The sequence below is a fragment of the Sorex fumeus genome, unplaced genomic scaffold, assembly GCF_029834395.1.
Source record: "Sorex fumeus unplaced genomic scaffold, SorFum_2.1 ptg000072l, whole genome shotgun sequence".
NCBI classification, from domain to species: Eukaryota; Metazoa; Chordata; class Mammalia; order Eulipotyphla; family Soricidae; genus Sorex; species Sorex fumeus.
Window position 1 is genome coordinate 8,748,700 of NW_026606129.1, and position 22,158 is coordinate 8,770,857.

At 55.7% G+C, this 22,158-nt stretch overlaps 1 protein-coding gene across 1 annotated transcript in view; it reads left to right on the forward strand.

Annotated features, from left to right (window-relative positions):
- The window catches only part of IRAK2 (interleukin 1 receptor associated kinase 2), a 43,507-nt gene extending 21,534 nt beyond the window's left edge, over window positions 1–21,973 (forward strand). Inside the window, exons 3-13 of the mRNA XM_056129708.1 lie at window positions 3,677–3,823; window positions 7,570–7,649; window positions 8,320–8,523; window positions 8,599–8,663; window positions 10,406–10,517; window positions 11,367–11,476; window positions 12,913–13,108; window positions 13,181–13,243; window positions 19,587–19,793; window positions 20,921–21,164; window positions 21,852–21,973. Coding sequence (XP_055985683.1) covers window positions 3,677–3,823; window positions 7,570–7,649; window positions 8,320–8,523; window positions 8,599–8,663; window positions 10,406–10,517; window positions 11,367–11,476; window positions 12,913–13,108; window positions 13,181–13,243; window positions 19,587–19,793; window positions 20,921–21,164; window positions 21,852–21,958 — 1,535 coding nt within the window. The 3' untranslated portion in view covers window positions 21,959–21,973. The remainder of the gene's footprint in view (window positions 1–3,676; window positions 3,824–7,569; window positions 7,650–8,319; window positions 8,524–8,598; window positions 8,664–10,405; window positions 10,518–11,366; window positions 11,477–12,912; window positions 13,109–13,180; window positions 13,244–19,586; window positions 19,794–20,920; window positions 21,165–21,851) is intronic.
- Window positions 21,974–22,158: the final 185 nt, after the last annotated feature.

Here is a 22,158-nt window from a genome sequence, read left to right on the forward strand (position 1 = left end):
GTGAGCCGATGAAGGCGTTGGCAAAGGAATGACTGAAAGAACGAGTGAGTGAATTTGTGAGCGAGTGGATAAGCGAATGAGACGTAAGAGTGCATCCGTGAGTGAACAAGAGAATGAAGGAGCCAGTGAATGAGTGAATGGATTTGTGAGTGGCCACGTGAATGAAGGGTGAGTCAGAGTGAGTCATTTCAACTGCTGTTGGGGACCAGGTCCCTGAAGGATTAGGATTAGGATAATCAGGATCGTTCCCCTAACAAGGATTAGGATCGAGGCTTGTGCTTCACACCTGCCTGATTTTGACTCACTTGAGCTGGGAGGTGTATGTGCAGCATATGTATGTGAGTTTGCACGTTTATGGGAGTGTGCAGGTGTGTGTCCGCGTGCACACATAGATGAGTGTGTGCACATTATGCCTGCACATGTATGAGTCTGCACGTGTGTGCGTACATCCATGTGAGCTTGCACGCGTGTGTGTGAGCGTGCGTCCAGGCAGATACGGAGCCAGGCTGCAGGAGGCGGCTCCCTGCTCGGCTCGGAGCTGCCCCCACGACTCTCATTTACTGCTGAGTCACTTGTTCTCGGTTCAGAAGGGGCTGTTTGAACCGCAGGATTTTACTTAAGAAGGAAAACAAACACTGGCGTGCACAGGGCGGGGATTTCCAGCCTTGCTCACCCAGGAAAGGCCTGGTCAGCAGCTGATGCCGTAGGTTGCGTGCGTGCTCTGCGGCGGGCGCCTGAAGGGAGTGAAGGACGTGGAGTGTCCACGCAGGATCAGCCACACAGCTCTGTGCTGTCACTTGCTCCAGCGTGCCCGGGTCCTGCCAGGGCTGAGGCCGAGAGCCCCGGACACAGGAAGTCCCAGGAAATGACTGGAAGGAATAGGAAATGAGGGTGACCCTGAGCTAGACTGAGATCTGGTGGCAGCTGGGGGACACTGGCCTGTGATGGATGCAGCCAGAGCAAGAGTCCAACGGGCAGGGAACTTGCCTTGCTTGCACGTGGCCGACCTGGGTTCGATCCCCGGCATCCCATACGGTCCCCTGAGCGCAGCCAGGAGTAATTCCTGAGTGCAGAGCCAGGAGTCACCCCTGAGCATCACCAAGTGTGACCCAAAAAGCCAAAGAGAGAGAGAGAGAGAGAAACCCACAGAGTTGTGTTAAGTCAAAACTCCGAGCTGGGGGGGCTGGAGCAATAGCACAGCAGGTAGGGCGTTTGCCTAGCACGCGCCGACCCAGGTTCGATTCCCAGCATCCCATATGGTCCCCTGAGCACCGCCAGAAGTGACTCCTGAGTGTAAATCCAGGAGTACCCCATGTGCATCGCCAGGTGTGACCCAAAGAGCAAAAAAAAAAAAAAAAAAAAACAAACCTCCGAGCCGGGTGCTCTGGCCTCACTGCAGGTCCACGCCTGGCAGATTGGGATGACCCACTGTTTAGAATCAAGGTGGCCACCGTGGGCAGTGCCCAGCTCAGCTGGCCTGATCATGTTTACTCCCCCCCGCCCCCGCTTTCCCTGAACACCGTGGCTTACAACACTTTTCCTGATGATTTGTTAGAGACGATCAATATTCCAGCCCCGGCACCGCCGGCCCCTTCCCTCCCCATTTCCCTGTTTCCCCAGCCAGCCCTCAAGCTGCCCCCGGAGCAGGCCGACATCGATTTATTATATATTATATATTGCTTGTGACTATTAAACGGCTAATGGAATGATCAAAAGATTTTTTTCATGTGGATGAAAAATTGTGAGAATTGTTCTGTCTCCCCACGGGAACGTGAGGTCCTTGTCGCACTAAGCGGGCTGTGGCCAGTGACACCTTCGGTGTTCCTGGTTTTGTTGGTCGAGATTGGTCGGCTTCTACGTCACATCCCCTCCAGTCTGGGCTGCTCCCACTAGGATTTGGAGATGTTGCCCCAGAAAATTCAGATTATTTAAGTGGGCAGAGCAGCCGAAGGCGGGGCAGCACCTTTGGGGTGTGGGAGCGGTTTCCGGGGCTTCGAGATCACCCCGGACATCTCAGCCGGGGAGGGTGTCTGGGAAACTTCTGTGGCTACTTAATCTCTTTCGAGATTGATTTCTTCGTGGGCCTCTGGAACAAGGCCAGCAGATGAGCTTACTCGGGGTGGCGGTGGGACGTGAGCGTTTCTTTTTGAGGGGGAGGGTTTGGGGACACACCAGGTTATGCCCAGGGCTTCCCCCTGGCTCTGTGCTCAGGGACCACTCCCGGTGTGGCCGGGGGGACCATGCTGGGTGCTGGGGATCGAACCCGGGTCTGCTGTGTGCAAGGCTAGCACCCTTCCCTCCGTCCTGTCTCGGGCAATTTTTTTGTTTTGAGGCCACTTCTGGCCGTGCTCAGGAGCTCTTGGGGGTCACTGCTGGCGCTGTTCCAGGTGGTGTCATATCGAGCCCCACCCCTCCGCACCCTCTTACAGGAGAGTCTCCAGGGAAGAAGTCTCTGTCCCATCCTGTCACCTCCGTTCACCCTGTAGATGCCCCCTACTTTTTTTTCTTTTTGGGTCATACCCAGCGGTGCTCAGGGGTTACTCCTGGTTCTTCACTCAGGAATTACTCCTGGCGGTGCTCAGGGGACCCTATGGGATGCTGGGAATCGAACCCGGGTCGGCCGCGTGCAAGGCAAATGCCCTACCTGCCGTGCTATTGCTCCAGCCCCCAATAGTCTCAGTTTTTTAATTTTGTCTTAGCCAGCAAATTAAGCTATGGCAGCTCTCTGAGCTACGAGAGTCTGACCAGGAGGTCAGCTGGTCACCCCCCCCCCCCCGAGGTGTGGGAGGGGAGAACTGTAGATCTGCACCCTCTCCCGCCCCCACCAACCCCACTGAACCCAAAATAGAATCATGCTGGTCCCCACAGTTTCCCCTTTCAGTGGGTGGGTGGGGACATCCACACAGCCGGCCACACGGCCTCCCAGAGCTCCTGGGAACAGAGTCGAGTCACTCTGGCATCAGTGTGGGAGACCCCCAAGTCTGAAACAGGCCCCTCGTCCTTGGCCTTTTGCTGCTTTGAGCCCGTGACTGACCAATGTCCACTAGACTGCCTGTCCCTCACCGGGAACCCTCGCAGTGCCCAAGCCTGACCCCCACTGCTCCAGCCTGGCCTCCACCCTAGCAGTCTGGGACCCACGCAGGGGGACCATGACCAGGGACATGGAGGCCCAGGGCAGGTGGCTGGTGCTGAGTCAAGCCCAGGATTGCCCTGGAACCCCTCCTTCTTGGGCGGGGCTACACCTGGTGGTGCTCAGGGTTACTCCTGCTCTGCACCCAAGAATCAAACCCGGGTCAGCTGTACATCAGGCCAGCACCTGAGCCTCGATGCTATGCTCCTTCTCAGCACAAGTGGGCGTGGCTGGTGCTGCCCCTGGCTGGCTTCCGATATATTAACCGGCTCCATCTCTGAGGACTGGACAGAATTGGCTCCGGTTTTCTTGAGACACAAGAGCGACTTGCCTGAGGTCACACAGCTTGTGTCTGACTCCAGAGACCCGAGCTGGACTGGGCCAGGGTGCGGCTGGCCTGACCTCCCTGTTTCCTAGAGGACGGGGCTCACTGGCCTGGACAGACCTGGAGCCGAGCCTGTGTCCAGGCGCTGGCCACTGGCCGCTGGCCCCTGTTTTGTGGCTCCTCGCTTAGGCAGTGACACTGACTCTTTTCTCTCCGCTCAGGGAACCCCGGTTCTAAAACCCCACCTTCCCTGCCCGACCCCCCGGACTCCGCGCCTCCAGGCAGGCCTCAGGCTGCTTCCGTCCAGGACACCGAGGATGGACAGAGACAGGGACAGCCCCGGAGTCTGGTGGCCAGCCAGGACCCAGGTACGGCTGTCAGAGCAGCTGTTTCCTTTCTGTGTGTGTCATTTTATTTCTCTCTCTCCCTCTCTCTCTTTTTGGTGGGGAGCCACACCCGGCAGTGCTCAGGGGTAACTCCTGGCTCTGCTCTCAGTAATCTCTCCTGGCGGTGCTCAGGGGATCCTCTGGGATGGCGGGATCGAACCCGTGTGGGCCGTGTAAAAGGCAAACACTTGCTCCGCTGTCCTATCACTGTGGCGCCCCCAGTATTATATGTTTTGACTTTTTAATTTTATTTTGAACCACAGCCAGTGGTGCTTGGGGGCGCCTCCCAGCTCAGTGCTCAGGGGTCACTCCTGGTAGGGCTCAGAAGCTCCTGTTCCAGATCTGAGGTCAGGAAGGCAAGGTTGGATGGAGCCTCTGCGCTGTGTGATCGGAAGGTCATGTGCTGACCCTGGCACCCCGTGGCCTCCCGAGGCCCCTCACACCCCCTCAGATCCAGGTCCAGCCTCTCGTGTCCAGCCAGGGGCCAGGACTGTCAGCCACACCATGGGGGGGGGGGACCCAGGTGACACTCCTGCCACCCCCACGCCTCCAGCCTCACTGGAGGGGGTTGAGGACCCCAATGTCCACTGGGCACCTGCAGCTCTGAGGCCAGGTTGGTGTGCCGGGGGCATGGCAGAGAGACGGCGTTTGAGTCCTGTGCTTCCCTTTGTAGCAGGGAAAGCCTCTCTGGGCCTCAGCTGCTCTGTCTGAAGTGTGGGCCTCAGAACAGAACCCGTGTCCTCCCTGTGTGGATGAAGGGAACCCCAAGTAAGCGGCATTAATGTCAGCTGATGGCATTCAGGACACCCCCGAGACTGGATCTCGGAAACTCAATTGGCCAGCAGCTTGGAACACAAGTTCTTTTTTTTTTTTTTTTTTTGCTTTTTGGGTCACACCCGGTGATGCACAGGGGCACAGGGGTTGCTCCTGGCTCTGCACTTAAGAATTATTCCTGGCGGTGCTCAGGGGACCATATGGGATGCTGGGTCTGGGTGGGATTGACCACTTACGGTCGAGAGGTTTCAGCTGTAAGCTTCTATCGGGAGCATGTCCCGAGCGGCCTGGAGGCCTCTTGGCTGAGGAGCGGCGGCTCCTATGAGAAATCTCCTGTACCAAGCCGCTCTCAGACTCAGAATCTGAGGAAGTGGTAGCTGGCTCATCATATGCATCACTTTCCTCTGACGCACTAGAAGTGGAGTCGTACAGAGGAGTTGGGGGTCTCTCTGGCTTGATATCAGTAGGGAACGTTAATTCATCAGTGGCAGAGAGATTTTTGCTCTGAGAACGTGTTTGTACTGGAAACGCCTTGAGCTGCTTTCGGGGCTTGGGTACAGGAGCAGTCAAGCATTGCGCATCAGGCTTCTTTCTAGGCTTGGGTATGGGAGGAGCTGAGGGTAAGGCTCTCTCAGTAGTGGGAACTTTCTTAATTTCATCCTTAATCTTAAAATCCTCTCTGTTTAGCTCCTGAGGAAAGCCTTCCATAGTATATCTGACATCCTCCTCCTCAAAGCTATCTTCCAAAGCCTTAAGGACGGAATAGACAATTTCCCAAGTTACCCAGAATTGTTTAGGGATTTGAGCCCCTCCCTTAAATTCCCTGAAGACATTACCTTTAACCTTTTCCCAAACCTCAGGCGCCAAAGTTCCCTTATCTGGAAACCAGGGATGAAATTTGTAAACAGTTTTTAGGCAGGACCGGAGTTGGTCCCGAGAAACACTATGTCCAGTTCTCTTTGCAAAATGCTTAATCAATTCAATAAAAAAATGGCCACGATCAGTTTGGCGTGAAGAATTTTTAGAGGAATTCACGCGACTCTGTTTATGTCCCATCTTAGTGGAGGAGTACAGCTAGCAGTTTAATTCACCGCACCACAAAATCTAAGTTCTCCCACTAAAATTTTCTAGAGTGGGGGTGTACCGAACGCTGTTCTTACCTTTAGTTGTGCACCGGTTGGAGGCTCGTGCCGGCCCAGGGACGCCAGTTGTATAAACACACAAAAAATAAAAAGGCCGGCGGTCTTGCCGTTTCCCCACTCCAGGGAGGTCGATGGCGATGGTCAGGTGAAGGAAGGAAACGAGGCCAAGCTAGTTGGTCTTAGTAGTCGTTTATTACATGGAAGAGATGTATGTCATGGAGGCCTCAGGAATCCTCGAGCACGTGCGCCTTTGTTCTCCCAGCTTCTGTCCTCAGCCCCATCTTCCCAGGTTCTCTGATGCACGTGTCCCCCCAGAGAGCCCTGAAATCTCCCTTATATAGATCATAGCACCTCTAAAGGGCGCAATATAATGATGTCATCAAAAGGAGTTACAGAAAGAACACTGAGGCGGCAAACATACATTGTTTCCTTACATCCGCAGGCCAGTAATCCTGGCCTCACCTTTTCACAAGCTACAAGCACTTAGATTAGCACAACAAAGACCAGTCTGCTAGAGCTTGGAATCTACATCTCCAAAAAAGCAGTCTCATCCAAGCTAGTCAGGACACACAGAAAACTGCTTCTAGAACGTGTTTCTCCTCTCCTTGTCCAACCAACATATAAGCATACATAATATTAATCATTTCGTATGGACACAGTAAGAAATACTTTGAGCTTATAGAATTGCTCTCCTACGGCCATCTCCATCTCAGACTGCAGTGCTCAGGCCAGATATCTTTCCTATTCCTAGCAGCAGGGCCCTAGTCTTGTCGTTACTTTTGGATCATGACAGCATTTGCCTATGATCAAACTCCTAACTAATAGTTAAGAATCGTGGCACCTTGCCTGGCCCATCGCGATGCCAGGGTAGCACATAACTTACCGGCTTGCCCTGGTTCCATCCAGTCCCACGTCGGGACCCTGCCCTTGGGATGCTAGGAAGTGAGGGCAACTGAGGCTTAAATTGAGAAGGCAGATGCCCAGGAGTGAATAACATTCAAAGCCAATCAATTCCTAAGTTACGGAGCACATTAATTGTCTTCCTGTATCTATACAAAAGGACATTGCATTAAGGTAAACTGCTCAAAAGACATAAGGAGAGGAGAAAGGCAATATTAACTTACAGTACAGCTTCAGTGTCTAAGAAGGATGAGACCTTACAAATTGGTTGGGGAAGAGAGCATAGAAGTGGTTACAAGCAGACAAAGTAATGGGAGTGGCTCGGGAGCACTGTGATGAGTGCGATTCCGATAAACCTAAGCTCCGTGTACTCCAACACTGGGAATCGAACCCGGGTCGGCTGCATGCAAGGCAAATGCCCTCCCTGCTTAACTGTCGCTCCAGCCCAAGTTTATTTCTTGTAGCTTAAAGAAAAAGGGGCCGGGGCTGGATTGATAGCACAATGGGTAGGGTGTTTGCCTTGCAAGCAGTTGACCCGGGTTCAATTCCAGCATCCCATATGGTCCCCCGAGCACCGACAGGAGTAATACCTGAGTGCAGAGCCAGGAGTACAGGAACCAATCCCCACCAAAGAAAAGTACTTAACCAAAAGAAAAAAAAAAAAACCAAAAACAAGGGCTGGAACCATAGTACCGCTGCAAGGTCCCTTTGCTCTGCACCTGCAGTGGAGTTTGAGGGTGGCCACCCCCGGCCTGGGTGGGCTTTGGGGAGACCCAGGGCAGTGGGGATGCTGGGGTCAGGCCAGGTGCCTGTGGTCCTTTGGGGCAGTTGGAGGTGCTTGGGGGTGGGGGGCAGCCTGACCCCACCTCCTAAGGCAGCCTGGCCTGACCCGGGTCCGTCCTTCCTTTCCAGGGCCCGTGGCCCCCGCGGCCAGCATCCCCGATGCTGCAGAGTGTCCCCTGAGCCTAAAGCCCCCCAGCCTGGATTCAAAGGTAACCCTCATGGGCTGGTTCCCTGCGGCGGGGAGGGGAGACCCCCTGAGGCTGGGTGGGGGCAGCGCCTCTGGGAAGTGTTGGGGAGGGGTCTTTGGTTTGTCTGTTTTGGCGCCACACCCTGTGGTGCTCAGAGCTTACTCCTGGCTCTGTGCTCAGGGGTCACTCCTGGGAACCCTTTGGGGCATCAGGGGTCAAACCCAGGTCAACCATATCCGAGGCAACACCCTACCCACTGGGCTGTTTCTCTGGCCCTGGGCCCGGACACTAATATTTATTTATTTATTTATTTATTGCTTTTTGGGTCACACCTGGCAATACTCAGGGGTTTCTCCTGGCTCATGCACTCAGGAATTACTCCTGGCGGTGCTCGGGGATGCTGGGAATCGAACCCGGGTCGATTGCATGCAAGGCAGACGCCCTACTTGCTGTCCTATCGCTCCAGCCCCATATTTACCTTTTTAATTTAATTGATTTTTTGGTTTTTGGGCCACACCTAGTTGTGCTGAGGGATTACTCCTGGCCCAGTGCTCAGGGATTACTCTTGTGCCAGTGCTCAGGCATCACCTCTGGCCCAGTGCCTAGGGATCACTCGAAGCGGGCTCGGGGGACTGTCTGGGAGTGAGGACAGTGAGACGCGGGGCCCACACTCATGGCCCTCCCGTCTCAGGACTCCCAGCCTTGCAGCACCCCCACTCCCCAGCAGGAGGTGCTCTGGGGCCAGTCTGCGGACGGTCTCTTCTGGGAAGAGGAGGACGTGCGCCAGGCCACAGACAGCTTCAGCCCCCGCCACCTGCTGCACCGGGGCACCTTCGCGGACATCTACAGGGGCCAGAGGCACGGCACAGCGCTGGTCTTGAAGAGGCTGAAGGAGGTCAGCGCCTCCCGCTCCTGGGGAGGGAGGCAGGGCGGGCCGTGGCGGGCCCCATCTCACTGTCCCCCTCCCCAGGTGCCCGGCGCAGGTCCCAGCTCAGTCACTAGGCTCTTGGAGGCGGAGGTGCAGGTGTGCCGCAGGTAAGCATCTCCTAGAGAACCCTCGGGGATTACTCCCGGCTCAGTGCTCCAGGTTACTCCTGGATCAGTGCTCAGGGATCACTCAGTCCTTAGGGATCACTTGCCTCCAGGCAAATTGGCCACGTGCCTCATTCTATACCACCTACTGGTAAGCAGCAGAGCTGGTAAGTCCCCTCGAGGAGGGGACCGAGGGCCCGGCCTTGGCCAGGCCCAGCGAGGAGACCTGTTCCCACCCTTTCTGGGGACGGAGGATTGTCTAGAGGGAGAATGTGCCCTCAGACCATAGCCCTGGCTGGAGAGACGGCCAGTGGGCAGGGTGCTGGCCTCACGCACGGTCCACCTGGGTTAGAGCCCCGGCACCACACAGGGCTCCCCCAGGCCCCCAAGCCCAAAATAAGAGAAGACACACCCCTCGCCCCAAGCACGGGACAAGTGGGGCAGACCTGCACCCACTTCCCTTTTGTCAAGTTTGACTTATTTTTTTTTCAGTCTCTATTTTTGTTACCTTCCTCCCTCTTCCTCCTTCGTGGCTTTGCGATGATGGTGGTACACACACACACACACACACACACACACACACACACACACACACACCACATACACACACACACACACACACATGCGCGCGCACGCGCACGCACGCACGCTTCAGAAAACCCTCTTGGTGGGGCCTCCTGGGATGGGCGCATGCAGGAGACCCCCACGGCCCTGCCTGGGGCTGAGGGCACAGTGTGTGTGGAGACCCAGGGTCACAGCCGAGGGCGAACGAAAACGTGGCATCGATGGCGCGGGCTGTGGGGCCCAAGTGACTAGACGGATGTGCTGATGTCCGTTCTGGGAGATTTCCTCAGGCCTGGCCCTGGCCAGGAGTAAAGGGATGTTTCAGGAATGAGTTGTTGGTTCATTTTTGTTTCGGGCCACACCTGGTGATGCTCAGGGCTCACTCCTGGCTCTGCACTCAGAAATCACTCCTGGTAGTGCTCGGGGGCCGTGTGGGGTGCTGGGGATCGAACTCTGGCTGGCCATGTGCAAGGCAAGTGCCCTCCCCGCTGTGCTATCACTCCAGTCCCTGGAGAGTGATTTGTGACTAGGAATCAGGTGACTGGGCATTGGGGCTACAGTTCTGGGCAAGTGGCTGGCAGGGATGCCCGTGTGAGTGTGGAGGGGGGGAGCAGGCTCTGTCCCTTGGCTTGTCCCCGCTGTGTCCCTGCTGTGTCCCATGCCAGCAGACAGTCAGCCTGGAACTCGGCTGGCACTCAGGATGAGCAGTGCCAAGCTTCACGCGGACATGAGACGGGCCAGCAGTGTAGTTTGCCCTGCAAACCGAGATGCTGGGGCTGGAGCGATAGTCTGGCAGGGAGGGCACTTGCCTGGCACGCAGCCAACCCGGGTCCAGCCCTTGGCATCCCAAGTGGTCGCCTGAGCATCGCCGGGTGTGGCCCCAAAACAAGAGAAAACAAAGCAAAAAGGCCGAGACGCTCGGTATCTGGAGAGACTCTGGGTTTAGAAGAAGGCAAAGGGCGATGAGTAGGGCAAGGGGGGAGGGGAGCAGAGGGGAGTCGGGAGGGGACGGGCAGGGGACTCAGAAGCCAGTAGGAGATGGAGCCCCTGGTCCTGGGGGCACAGACCTGCCGCCTGCCACTGCACCAGGCCCGTTCCGGAACATGAGCCTGTGGGGGAGGTGGGCAGGGGGGCTCCCTGGGCTGTGGCTCAGCCCGACTCCCTGTGGCTGCCCCCTGCAGGTGCTGCCACCCCAACGTCCTCCCGCTGCTCGGCTTCTGCCCCGGGAAGCCCTTCAGCCTCGTCTACCCCTGGATGACGAACGGCTCTCTGCACGACCGGCTGCAGTGCGAGGTGAGACCCCGTTTCCGGGCAGCCCCCCCGCCCCGGGAATCCAGGGGCGGCATGCACCGGAGTCCAGCGGGAAGGGCCAGCCTGGGAGGCCCTTCGCGGACAAAGCTGCCCAGGGTGGACGCATCTGGGGCTATGTCCCGAGTAAATCCCGCAGATGGCTCAGGGCCATAGTCAGCAGGTGGGCATTGGCCGAGAGGGTGGCCAGTGCGGGTTTGGTCTCTGGTGCCCTCTGTGGCCTCCCAAGCCCCAGCACCCAGTCCCTGGGTGCCAAGCCAGGCGAAATCCCTGAGCAGCAGAGGATGTGGCCCCCAAACTAAAAGTCGAAACTTGAAATGTTTAATTTTTTAAAACAAATAAACTGGGCTCTCGAGGTTCCAGGCCACAGGACCGTGGCAGACTCAGAAATAAGCGGTGAGTCAGTCTGGAGGGTAGCAGCTCCCGGGGCAGGGGGTGGGGGACTCCGGCCACCCCCTGGTCCCCAGGAGCCTCAGAACAGCCCCCCGAGAGCCCAGCACAAGGCACATGTGCTTGGGGGACCTGTAGCTGCTCAAGTCCCCTCCGGTACTGACGCAGGGGGCCTGTGTGCACATGTGTGTGTGTGTTTGTGTATGTGAGCATGTGTGTGTAAGAGAGAGCGTGTGCGTGTGTTGTGTGAGCACGTGTGTGTGTTGTGTGAGCGTGTGTGCCCATGGGTATATATGCACATGTATGTATGCACATTCATGTGTGTGCCCACGTGTGTATTGTGCCCGTGCACGTGTGTGTGTGTGTATGCATGTGAGCATGTGTGAGTGTGTGTGGGGGGGTTCTGGAGCCCAGACTCCTGCAGCCAGGCTGTCCCCCTCTCAGGCCGGCTCGAGTCCCCTGCCCTGGCCCCAGCGAGTTGGCATCTGCTCGGGCCTCCTCCGGGCCGTGGCGCACCTGCACAGCCTGGGCATCGTGCACGGCAACATCAGGAGGTGAGTGAGGCGCTGCTCCCCCACTCCTCCTGCCGACCCCTCTGCTTGCCTCGGTCTCCCATCCCTGGCAGGCTGGGTCCCCTGAAACTCAGTGACGCGGCGTCTGACTGCCGTCAGCCCAGACAGTCCCCGCCTCTCCACGTTCGTCTTCCGGGGCTGGGGCACTGTCGCCCACACCCCTGTGTGTTTCCGTGGGGCCGGGCCCTGCCTGTGCTCTAGACCCCCCACCCCCGGCCCACCCGGACAGTGAGCCCCTGTCGGCACCCCCTGCTGCTCGGGGCATGCCTGGACGCAGCTCAGGGTAGGGAGAATCCCTGTGGGCACTGTATGTACCCCAGCCCCCAGCGTCTCAGCCCCCTGCCCCCCTATCATGTCAGGCCTCTAGCACTCCAGCGCCTCAGACCCTCAGCCCCCCAGTGTCTCAGCCCCCCAGAGTCTCGGCCCCCCAGGGTTTCAGCCCCCCAGAACCTCAGTCCCCAGCGTCTGTGCACCCCTCCCCCAGCAAGTGATCCCTGGCTGGGGCCAACAAGCTGGGAGCAGAAAATCTGCCCAAACTGACCTGGGGGCCTCAGAACCCACCCTCGGAGGGAGGGTCCCCGGCAGGTAGCAGCCCCTCCCCCGCCCAGCACCTGTGTCACTGCCTGGACGGAAGCGGGGAAGTGGCCGGGGGGAGCACTCGGCCACTTGCTTCTGTCTCTGGCCTTGCCCACTCGGAGCCTGACCCGGTGACCTGGTTCTGGGTGACTGTCTTCCCGGCGCGTTGCTTGTCAGCGTTTCTGTGACGTCTCAGCTCTGCCCTCCGGGGCTGCCCCTGTCTGTCTGTCCTGCCAGCGGGTCCCCCTGTTCTCGCATGGAGCCACTGTGGGCACAGCTCCGGGAACCGACCCCGGGGCCCTGCACATCTTCCCCTGAGCTTTCTCCCGGCTCCTGTGGTCTGTTCTTATTTTTTGTTTGGGGGCCACACCTGGAGTTCTCAGGGGCGGTTCCTGGCTGTGTTCCGGGTCACTCCTGGTGTTGCTGGGCAGCACCTTCGCCCGTACAATCCCTCCACCCCCCGCCCCCTTGCTCTGGGTTGGTTCTGCATTGAGCACTTGTCTGCCTTAGCTCAACCCCCCCCCCGCCTCCCCCTCCCCCCTCGACTCTGAGTGTGTACCCAGCATCGCAGAACGTCAGCCTGCCAACGTCTTGAGTACTGAATTGAGTACCGAGTACTTCCCCTGCGGGCAGAGCACTGAGCCCTACTTGGTTCTGGTGCTCCGTGAGTCCTGGGGTTGGGCTGGCCCAGGCTGGCGTTTGGACCTGAGTCAGCCCAGCAGGCCGGAGTGGGCTCCGTGTGACTGAGCTGGGCGACCTGGGCTGGGGTGAGGTGAGGACGGTGGCGCCTCCGTGGGGTGCAGGACTGTCCCGAGGAAACGCACCCACTCCACTCCCCACAGCTCCAACGTCCTGCTCGACGGGGCCCTCACGCCCAGGCTGGCCCACCCGGCCACGCAGCTGTTTCCCGTCCACGAGAGGTCTGGCTACACGCTGATGAAGACCGGCCACTTCCAGGCCTCGGCCGCCTACCTGCCCGAGAGTGCCCTCCGCCTGGGCCGGCCCTCCGAGCGCGCCGACGTCTTCAGCTGTGGCATCGTAAGTGCGGCGTGCCACAGGGCAGGGGCGTGAGCACGGGGCTGTGCTGATGGGGCCCTCCTGTTCCCGCAGGTACTGGCTGAGGTCCTCACCGGCATGCCTGCGATGGACGAGGCCCGGGACCCCGTGTACCTGGTGAGTAGCTTACACACAGTGGCAGGGGGCTGTGTGTGGGGGCCACTAGCTGCAGGGGAGGCCATGGAGCACGGCTGAGGACCCCTGTCCAGGCCCGAGCTGCCTCTGGGCACGGCTTTTGTTTGATGCATAAATGCAGAGCAGCTTTGCGGACATTTGAGCAACATAGGAAAGTGTAGAAAGAAAAATATGGGCTGGAGGGCATTGGTCTTGCTCGGGGTCTGACTCGGGTTCGATCCCCAGCACCACAGGTGGTCCCCGAGCACCAACCCGGGAGTGAGCCCAGAGCTCAGAGCCAGGACTAAGTCCTGAGCACTGCCAGGTGTGGCCAAAAAACAAAAACAAAACAAAAAAGAAAGGGAAACAGGAGTGTCCCGGAGACAGCGTTGCGCCTCCTGTGGCCTTTCTATGGGTGATTCTCAGAGCGTCGATGATTCTACTGCTTGATTCTTTTTATTTTGTTTTGGGCCACACCTGACAATGCTCAGGGGTTGCCCCTAGCTCTGCACTCAGGAATTACTCCTGGCATTGTTTGGGGAACCCTGTGGGATGCCGGGATTGAACCCAGGTTGTCTGTGTGCAAGATAAATGCCCTCGCTGCTGTACTATTGCTCTGGCCCAACTACTTGTATTCTTGAACTTAAGTATATCTATATATGTATACTGTGTACTAAAACTATATTTTATGGGCTGGACTGATAGCACAGCGGGGAGGGCGTTTGCCTTGCACGCGACCGACCCGGGTTCGATTCCCATATGGTCCCCTGAGCACCGCCAGGAGTAACTCCTGAGTGAAGAGCCAGGAGTAATCCCTGTGCATTACCGGGTGTGAACCAAACGGCAAAAAAACCCCAAAACTATATTTTAAAAGCATTGTATATATATGTATATATATATACTATATTTTACTATATCTTAAAAGCATGTATGGGGGGCTGGAGCAATAGCACAGCAGGTAGGGCGTTTGCCTTGCACGCGGCCAACCCGGGTTAGTTCCCAGCATCCCATATGGTCCCCTGAGCAGCACAGAGCCAGGAGTAACCCCTGTGCATTGCCGGGTGTGACCCAAAAAGCAAAAAAAAAAAGAGCATGTATGTATGTATCTATGTATGATATCTTACTATATTTTAAAAGCATTGGTCTTTACCAGACTTTTGCATCTTATGTGAAGCATATGTTTATATAGAATATATGTGCCTTTTAGCATAAAATGCATGACATACTTGTATAGAAATATTTTATATAGTTATTATATCTTCAGTGATAATGATGCAGATAATATATTACATTATCTTATATGACGTTTTATATATATACTATGTAACATGTTGTAACATACATAACATATAAGCATATATTACATAAAGTAGGCTGTGTATGGTAATGGGCAATATGGAAATTTACATTGAAATATACAAATATGCCGCAGATAGATGCCGAAATTCAGGGGCTGGACACTGGCCAGAGAGCTGGGCCACCTGCTATGTGTGTAGGGGCCTGGGTTCAATCGCACTGCCAGGAGTGCTCCCTGAGCACCGCTGGGGATAGCTCAGAGTAAAGCAAGTGACAGGAGGCCATCAGCGTGAATGCTTCAGATACCTTCAGAGGTTTTTTTGGGGGGGACTTGGGGGCCACACTCGACTCTACTCAGGGCTTCCTCCTGGCTCTGCACTCAGGGATCACTCCTGACAGGCCCAGGGGACCTTAGGTAGTGCTGGGAATTGAACCTGGTCAGCCACCTGTACCCCAAGCACCTGCCTGTGGTTGTTGCTCTGGCCCCCCCGTGTTTGTTTTTTTTTGGTCACACCCTGCGGTACTCAAGGGCTGGTGCTCAGGGGGTTGTGTGGGGATAGGAATGGACCACATTTATCATTTCTTTTCTTTCGGGCTGGAGCGATTGCACAGCGGGTAGGGTGTTTGCCTTGTACACGGCCGACCCGGGTTCGATTCCTCTGTCCCTCTCAGAGAGATCAGCAAGCTACTGAGAGTATCCCACCCGCACGGCCGAGCCAGGCAAGCTCCCCGTGGTGTATTCGATATGCCAAAAACAGTAATAAGTCTCACAACGGAGACGTTACTGGTGCCCACTCGAGCACATCGATGAACAACGGGAGGACAGTGCTACAGGACGGTGTTTTCTTTGCTTTTTGGGTCATATCCAGCAGTGCTCAGGGGTTCCTCCTGGAACTTCCAGCCGGGCTTGGGGACCATATCGGATGCCAGGGATTGAACCCAGGTCAGCCTCGTGCAAGGCAAGCGCCCTTCCCGCTGTACTGTCTCTCTGGCTACCACTTTTTTAATTTTGTTTTGGGGCCCACACCTGCCTGCACTCTCAGGGCTTACTTATCTTTTTTATTGCATTTCTGGTCACACACAGTGATACTCAGAGGTTATTCCTGCCTCTGAACTCAGTATGGGCTGCCAGGGATCGAACCCAGGTCTACCATGTGCAAGGCAAACGCCCTCTCCGTTGTACTATTGCTTTGACCCCTCACTTCTAGCTCTGTGCTTAGGGATTACTCTTGGCAGTACTCAGGGGTGCAGGAGATTGAACCGGGGCCAGCTGCGTGCAAGGCAAGTACCTTACTTGCTGTATACTACTTCTCTTGCCCCAGGGCCCCTTGAAAGCATATGCTCAAGCCCTAAAATCGCACCATGGGGCCATTTCCCAGAAACTAAGCATTTCACATCCTAATCTAACATTCCAGCAGTATATTTTAATCAATGTATGTATTTCATATATGTTTATAGACAGAAACATATGCCGCGTTCTATGAAATGTATTATGTGACATATTTACTGATATAGCTAAACATCCATGTAGAAATGTGCTATCACTTAGCTGCTGTGTCTTCTGTGGCCTGCCTCGCCTAGCCTATCTGGGTGTGTGTGCGCTGGGCATTGAGGCATGACCACATGTGCTTGTCCGCTGAGCTCCGGTCACAGCCTCTAGGAATAGCTCAAATTCACGTTTCCTCTTTTTGGTTCGTTTGTTTTTGGATCACGCCCGGCAGTGCTCCTGGGCTGCTGCTGGCGAGGTGCTCAGAGGATCAAGCCCAGACAAAGCCTCCTACAGACAAAGCATGTACTTGGCCCTTTGGGTTTTTGTTGTTGTTGTTTTAATTCTTTATTTTATTGAATCACCGTGAGATATAGTTACAAGCTTTCATTTTTTTTTCTTTTTGGGTCACACCCGGCGATGCACAGGAGTTACTCCTGGTTCATGCACTCAGGAATTACTCCTGGCGGTGCTCGGGGGACCATATGGGATGCTGGGAATCGAACCTGGGTCGGCTGCGTGTAAGACAAACGCCCTACCCGCTGTGCTGTTGCTCCAGCCCCATGCTTTCATGTTTGAGTCACAATCACACAATGATCAAACACCCATCCCTCCATCAGTGCACATGCCCCACCACCAGTATCCCCGGTATAGCCCCCCTTTCCCACCCTCCCCCCGCCTCCATGGCAGACAATATTCCCCATACTCTCTCTCTACTTTTGGGCATTATGGTTTGCGATGCAGATACTGAGAGGTTATCATGCTTGTTCCTTTATCTACTTTCAGCACAAATCTCCCATCCCGAGCGATTCCCAACACATCCCAACCGATTCAGCACACATCTCCCATCCCATCCGGTTCCTCCAACCATCATTTTCTTAGCGATCCCTTCTCTATTCCAGCTGCCTTCTCCCCTCCGCTCCGGAGGCAGGCTTCCAGCTACGGAGCAATCTCCCTCTATCTACTGTCCTTGGGTGTCAGTCTCGTGTTATGTTATTTTGTACTCCACAAATGAGTGCAGTCCTTTTATATCTGTCCCTCTCTTTCTGACTCATTTCATTTAGTACTTGGCCCGTTGAATGTCTCCCCGCCCCCAGCTCATGCTTTCTAGGTTATGTTATGAAACAGTGCACAAACACAACTACTTTTTTTTTTAATTTTAATTTTTTCCCTTTATTTTATTTTATTTTTTACAGTTCTAGATTTACAATTTTTTGTGCTTGGGTTTCAATTATACAATGATCAGATACCCATCCCTCCACCAGTGCCCATTTTCCACCACCATGGATAATATCCCCCCACCCCCATCCCCCCACCCCCCCTGTCTCTGTGGCAGGGCAATCCCCTGTGTTCTCTCTCTCCGTTTGGGTGTTGTGGTCTGCAAAAGAGGCATTGAGTGGCAAACATGTTCAGTCCATAGTCTCCTTTCGACATGCATCTCCCCTCCTGGAAGGATCCTCCAAACATCCTTTATTTGGTGTTCCCTTCTCTATCTGAACTGCCCTTTCCTCTAGGATACCCGGCTGGCCTCTAAGTTATGGAGTAATCCTCCTGGTGCTGATCTCAGCTATTCTTGGGTATTAATCTCATACTTTGTTACTTTATATCCCCCAGATGAATGCAATCTTTCTATGTCTATCCCTCTCTTTCTGACTCATTTCGCTTAGCATGATACTTTCCATATTGTACCACTTGTATGTAAATTTCATGACTTCATCTTTTCTAACAGCTACATAGTACTCCATTGTGTAGATGTACCAAAGTTTCTTTAACCAGTCATCTGTTCATGGGCATTCAGGTTTCTTCCAGTTTCTGGCTATTGTAAAGAGTGCTGCAATGAACAAACAAGTGCAGATGTCACTTCGACTATACATTTTTGCCTCTCTGGGATATATTCCCAGGAGTGGTATTGCTGGGTCAAATGGGAGCTCAATTTCTAATTTTTTGAGAATCGTCCATACTGTTGTCCAGAAGGGCTGAACCAGTGGACATTCCCACCAACAGTGAAGGAGTGTCCCTTTCTCGCCACATCCACACCAGCATCGGTTGCTTTTGTTCTTTTGAATGTGGGCCAGTCTCTTAGGTGTGAGATGGTATCTCATTGTGGTTTTGATCTGCATCTCCCTGATGATTAATGATGTAGAGCATTTTCTCATGCGCTTTTTTGCCATTCGGATTTCTTCTCGGAGAAAGTTTCTGTTCATTTCATTGCCCCATTTTTGGATGGGGTTGGATGTTTTCTTCTTGTGGAGTTCAACCAGTATTTTGTATATCCTGGATATCAACCCCTTGTCAGATGTGTATTCGGCGAATATACTTTCCCATTCTGTAGACTGTCTTTGTATTTTGGTCACTGTTTCTTTGGAGGTGCAGAAGCTTCTTAGTTTAAGATAGTCCCATTTATCTATCTCTGTTTTCACTTGCTCGGCCAGTGGCGTGGCATCTTTGAAGATACCATTAGCTTCAATGTCATGGAGGGTTTTGCCAACTTTATCTTCAATGTACCTTATGGTTTCTGGTCTGATGTTGAGGTCTTTAATCCATTTTGATCTTACTTTTGTACATGGTGTTAGGCAGAGTTCTGAGCCTATTTTTTTGCATGTAGCCGTCCAGTGATGCCAGCACAATTTGTTAAAGAGGCTTTCCTTACTCCACTTCACATTACTTGCACCTTTATCAAAGATTGGATGATCATATGATTGAGGGGAGATGTCAGTGTATTCAACCCTGTTCCATTGGTCTGCAGTTCTGCCTTTGTTCCAGTACCATGCTGTTTTAATTTTTACTGCTTTGTAGTACACTTTGAAGTTAGGGAGGTTGATTCCTCCCATTTTCTTTTTCCCAAGAATTGCTTTAGCTATTCGAAACACAACTACTTTTGTTATGTTTGCCTTTGGATCACACCTAGTGGTGCTCAGGGAACACTCCTAGTGGGGCTCAGGGGACCATATGATCAAACCCCGATCAGCTGCATGCATGGCAAGTTCCCTGCCCTCCCTGCCGTCCTGTCTCTCCAGACCCAGGTTGGGGATTAGAATGTTCACAGTTGCAGCATCATTGATAAGGCAGCGCCCCTCTTGCGTGCACCTACTCAGACTCCTTTACGGTGTCGGGCATCGTACAGTGGGCTGGGCACTTGTCTGGCACATGGCCGACCGGGTTCGATCTCCGGTCCCCCTTCCGGTCCCCCAAGCCACTGGGCACTGCCAGCTGTGGCCCAAAACAAGAATCTTTCACCATAAAATGCTGCATTCCTGGCGTGCGTGAGGATGTTGCTTCCCGGGCCACGGGCTCTGCTCCTGCCCCCAGCGGCCATGGGGTCTGTCCTGCAGCCGGCTCGGCTGCCCGTGTGGCGGCGCTGAGTGCTCGGCTCGGTCCTTCAAGTCCATGTTCTGGCCGGAGCAGTGAGGTGCAGGGGGTCCCCGGGGTGCAGGGAGATGGAGTGTCTCGGGGTTTCTAGTTGGTGTCCTCACCCCGCCTTGCTACAGTCAGGTGGGCTCAGGTCCTGGTGGCGGGGGTCCCCATCCCGGCAGCTCCCCCACTATCTTCCCGTTTCTCCCGCAGAAGGATCTGCTTCTCCGTGAGACCCCCGACAGCAGCAGCGCCTCGAGGTGCTCCCGCAGGAAGTCGGACGCGGAGAAGGCACTGGCCCAGGAGTTGTGTCTGCGGCACCTGGACAGCAGGGCTGGGCGGCTGCCCGAGGACTGTGCACTGGCCCTGGCCCTGGCCGCCTGCCTCTGTCTGCACAGGAAGAACCCCAGTCTGGCCGAGGTGCGCCTGGGCCGGCCGGAAGGGATCAGGGACCGCTCGCCCTGCACGTGACTTCAGAGGCTGGGGGGCAGGACAGCAGGACAGGGAAGGGGAAGGTCAGGAGCCTGGATAAAGTCTGGGACCCTGGGGCCACCCGGCATGTTGATGGGCCTCTGTCCCTCCTCCTGCCCCCCTCTGTCCTCCGGCTCTTTCCTGCCCTGCTCTTGGGGAGCTGGTGGGTTCGTCCCACATCTGGTTCTCACCCCCTTGCCCATCTGGTGCCACCCCTGTCTTCTTGGAGAGAGCCTGATTGGCTGTCCAGGCTGGGGGCCCACCTGCTGAGCTGGGGGGCTGAGGGTGTGGGGTCCAGAGTGTAACCCTGACTGACGCAGTCGGGCTGTGGGCCAGGCACACCCCTGGGGCTGAGGCAGTCTCCTGGTGCCAGAGGTTGGTGTGGCTGTCCCTATGCTGTTGGTCGGGTTTCTGGCTGGAGTGACTTCCAGCTGGCCAGCACAGAGGGCTCCTGAGCCTGTCTCGCGATTCCTGCGGTGGCTGGAGTTGGCGTGGTACTGCCGCCCTCCTCCCGAACTCTAGCCGACACTCACTGGAATTTCTCACAGTAGTAAATTTTTGTTTTCTTTTGGGGTCACACCCAACAATGCACAGGGGTCACTCCTGACTCTGCACTCAGGAATGACTCTTGGCGGTGCTGGGGAACCATGTAGGTTGCTGAGAATCAAACCTGGGTCGGCCGCATACAAGGCAAATGCCTTCCTCACTGTACTATCGCTCCAGCCCCAGTAATTTTTTTTTGGGGGGAGGGGTGGTTTGTTTTGGACCACACCCAGCTGTGCTCAGGGCTTATTCCGGCCTCTGTGCCCAGTCAGGATCACTCCTGGCAGGGCTTGGGGGACTGTATGAGGTGCCGGGGATTGAATCCGGGTCAGCCACGTGCAAGCCAGGCGCCTTCCCGTGCTCCTGCCAGCCCCTGCACTTCTGGCACTGTGTTTCACTGGATGAGGGGCCTCTGAGAGTCGTGCTCTCCGGCAGACGCTTGTTCTCTTCGGCTTCCCCGTTTGCGTGTGGTGGGCCTGTGTGGCCCTGTGCCAGGAGGGGCCCCCAGTGAAGACGTCCTTGTCCTTTCCCAGGCCCGTGGCCTCGTGGACACCGTGGAGGAGCGACTCCGAGGGCAGGAGGTGTCCACACCGTGTGGCGGGCTCTCCCGGGACAGCAGTTCCGCCCCAAACACTCCCGAGGAAACGGATGACGTGGAAGTGTCGCCCCTGAATGCTGCCTGTGCCTGGCCGGGCGCCATGCAGACCTGCGGCCCAGCTGGGGCTGGCTCGTCCTCCTCCTCTGGGGCTCTGGCCAGCCCCAGCTGCACCCAGGAGGGTAAGCTGTGGGGTCCACATGCCCAGAGGGTAAGCTGTGGGGGTCACGTGTCCAACCTGCCTTGGTCCTCATCTCCCTGCTCCTGGCTTTACTGACTCAGCGCTGACTGAGCAGACAGACCCCCCCCCCCCCCACCAGCCCAGCTCTCACTTCCAGCCCCTCAGGTGCTCTGTGACCCTTAGGGACCTGCCAGGGCCTGAGGACCCGCACAGTGCTCCGCCAGCAGGCCTACCAGGCTTCCTCCCGAAACAAACGGTGCCAAGTCAGGAATTGGCCACATGCCCACCATTCCTCCCCTTGCCTGAGGTGGGGGCTGGGCAGCCGCTGGGTGGGGTGGGGGCTCTTCCACACAGCCTAATTCTGTTTTTTTTATTTTTTCTTTTTGGGTCACACCCAGCGATGCACAGGGGTTACTCCTGGCTCTGTACTCAGGAATCACCCCTGGCAGTGCTCAGGGGACCATATGGGATGCTGGGAATTGAACCCGGGTCGGCTGTGTGCAAGGCAAACACTCTACCCACTGTGCTATCGCTCCAGCCTGATTTTGGACCCCGCGGGCAGTTTGAGCTTGTAGCCAGCCTGCCTGTCCCAGGATTAGGCCAATGGGAATTAGGCCGTGTCCAGGTGGCTTTTCATTCAAATGTCCCCTCTCTTTTTCTTTTTTTTTCCCGCACTTTTCCTTGACAGCAACTTCGTGGAAAATTGAGATCAATGATGCCAAAAGGAAGCTGATGGAGGACATTGTGCTGTACAAGGAGGACAAGCTGGACAGTAGCGAGCTGTTTGGGTTCTGAGTGTGGCCCCGGCCCTGGGCATCCCGCCTACCCCCCCCCCCCCCCCACTGTGGCGGAGCCACGCTTTCCCCTGGGAGCATGCGACAGCACAGTCCTGTGCCACCTTCCCAGGAGGGCGAGAAACCTTGGTTCCCCTCGTGGGCTCACAGAGGAGCAGGGACCCCCGGCCCACACCCCCCTTCTAGGCTCAGTGCTTGGAG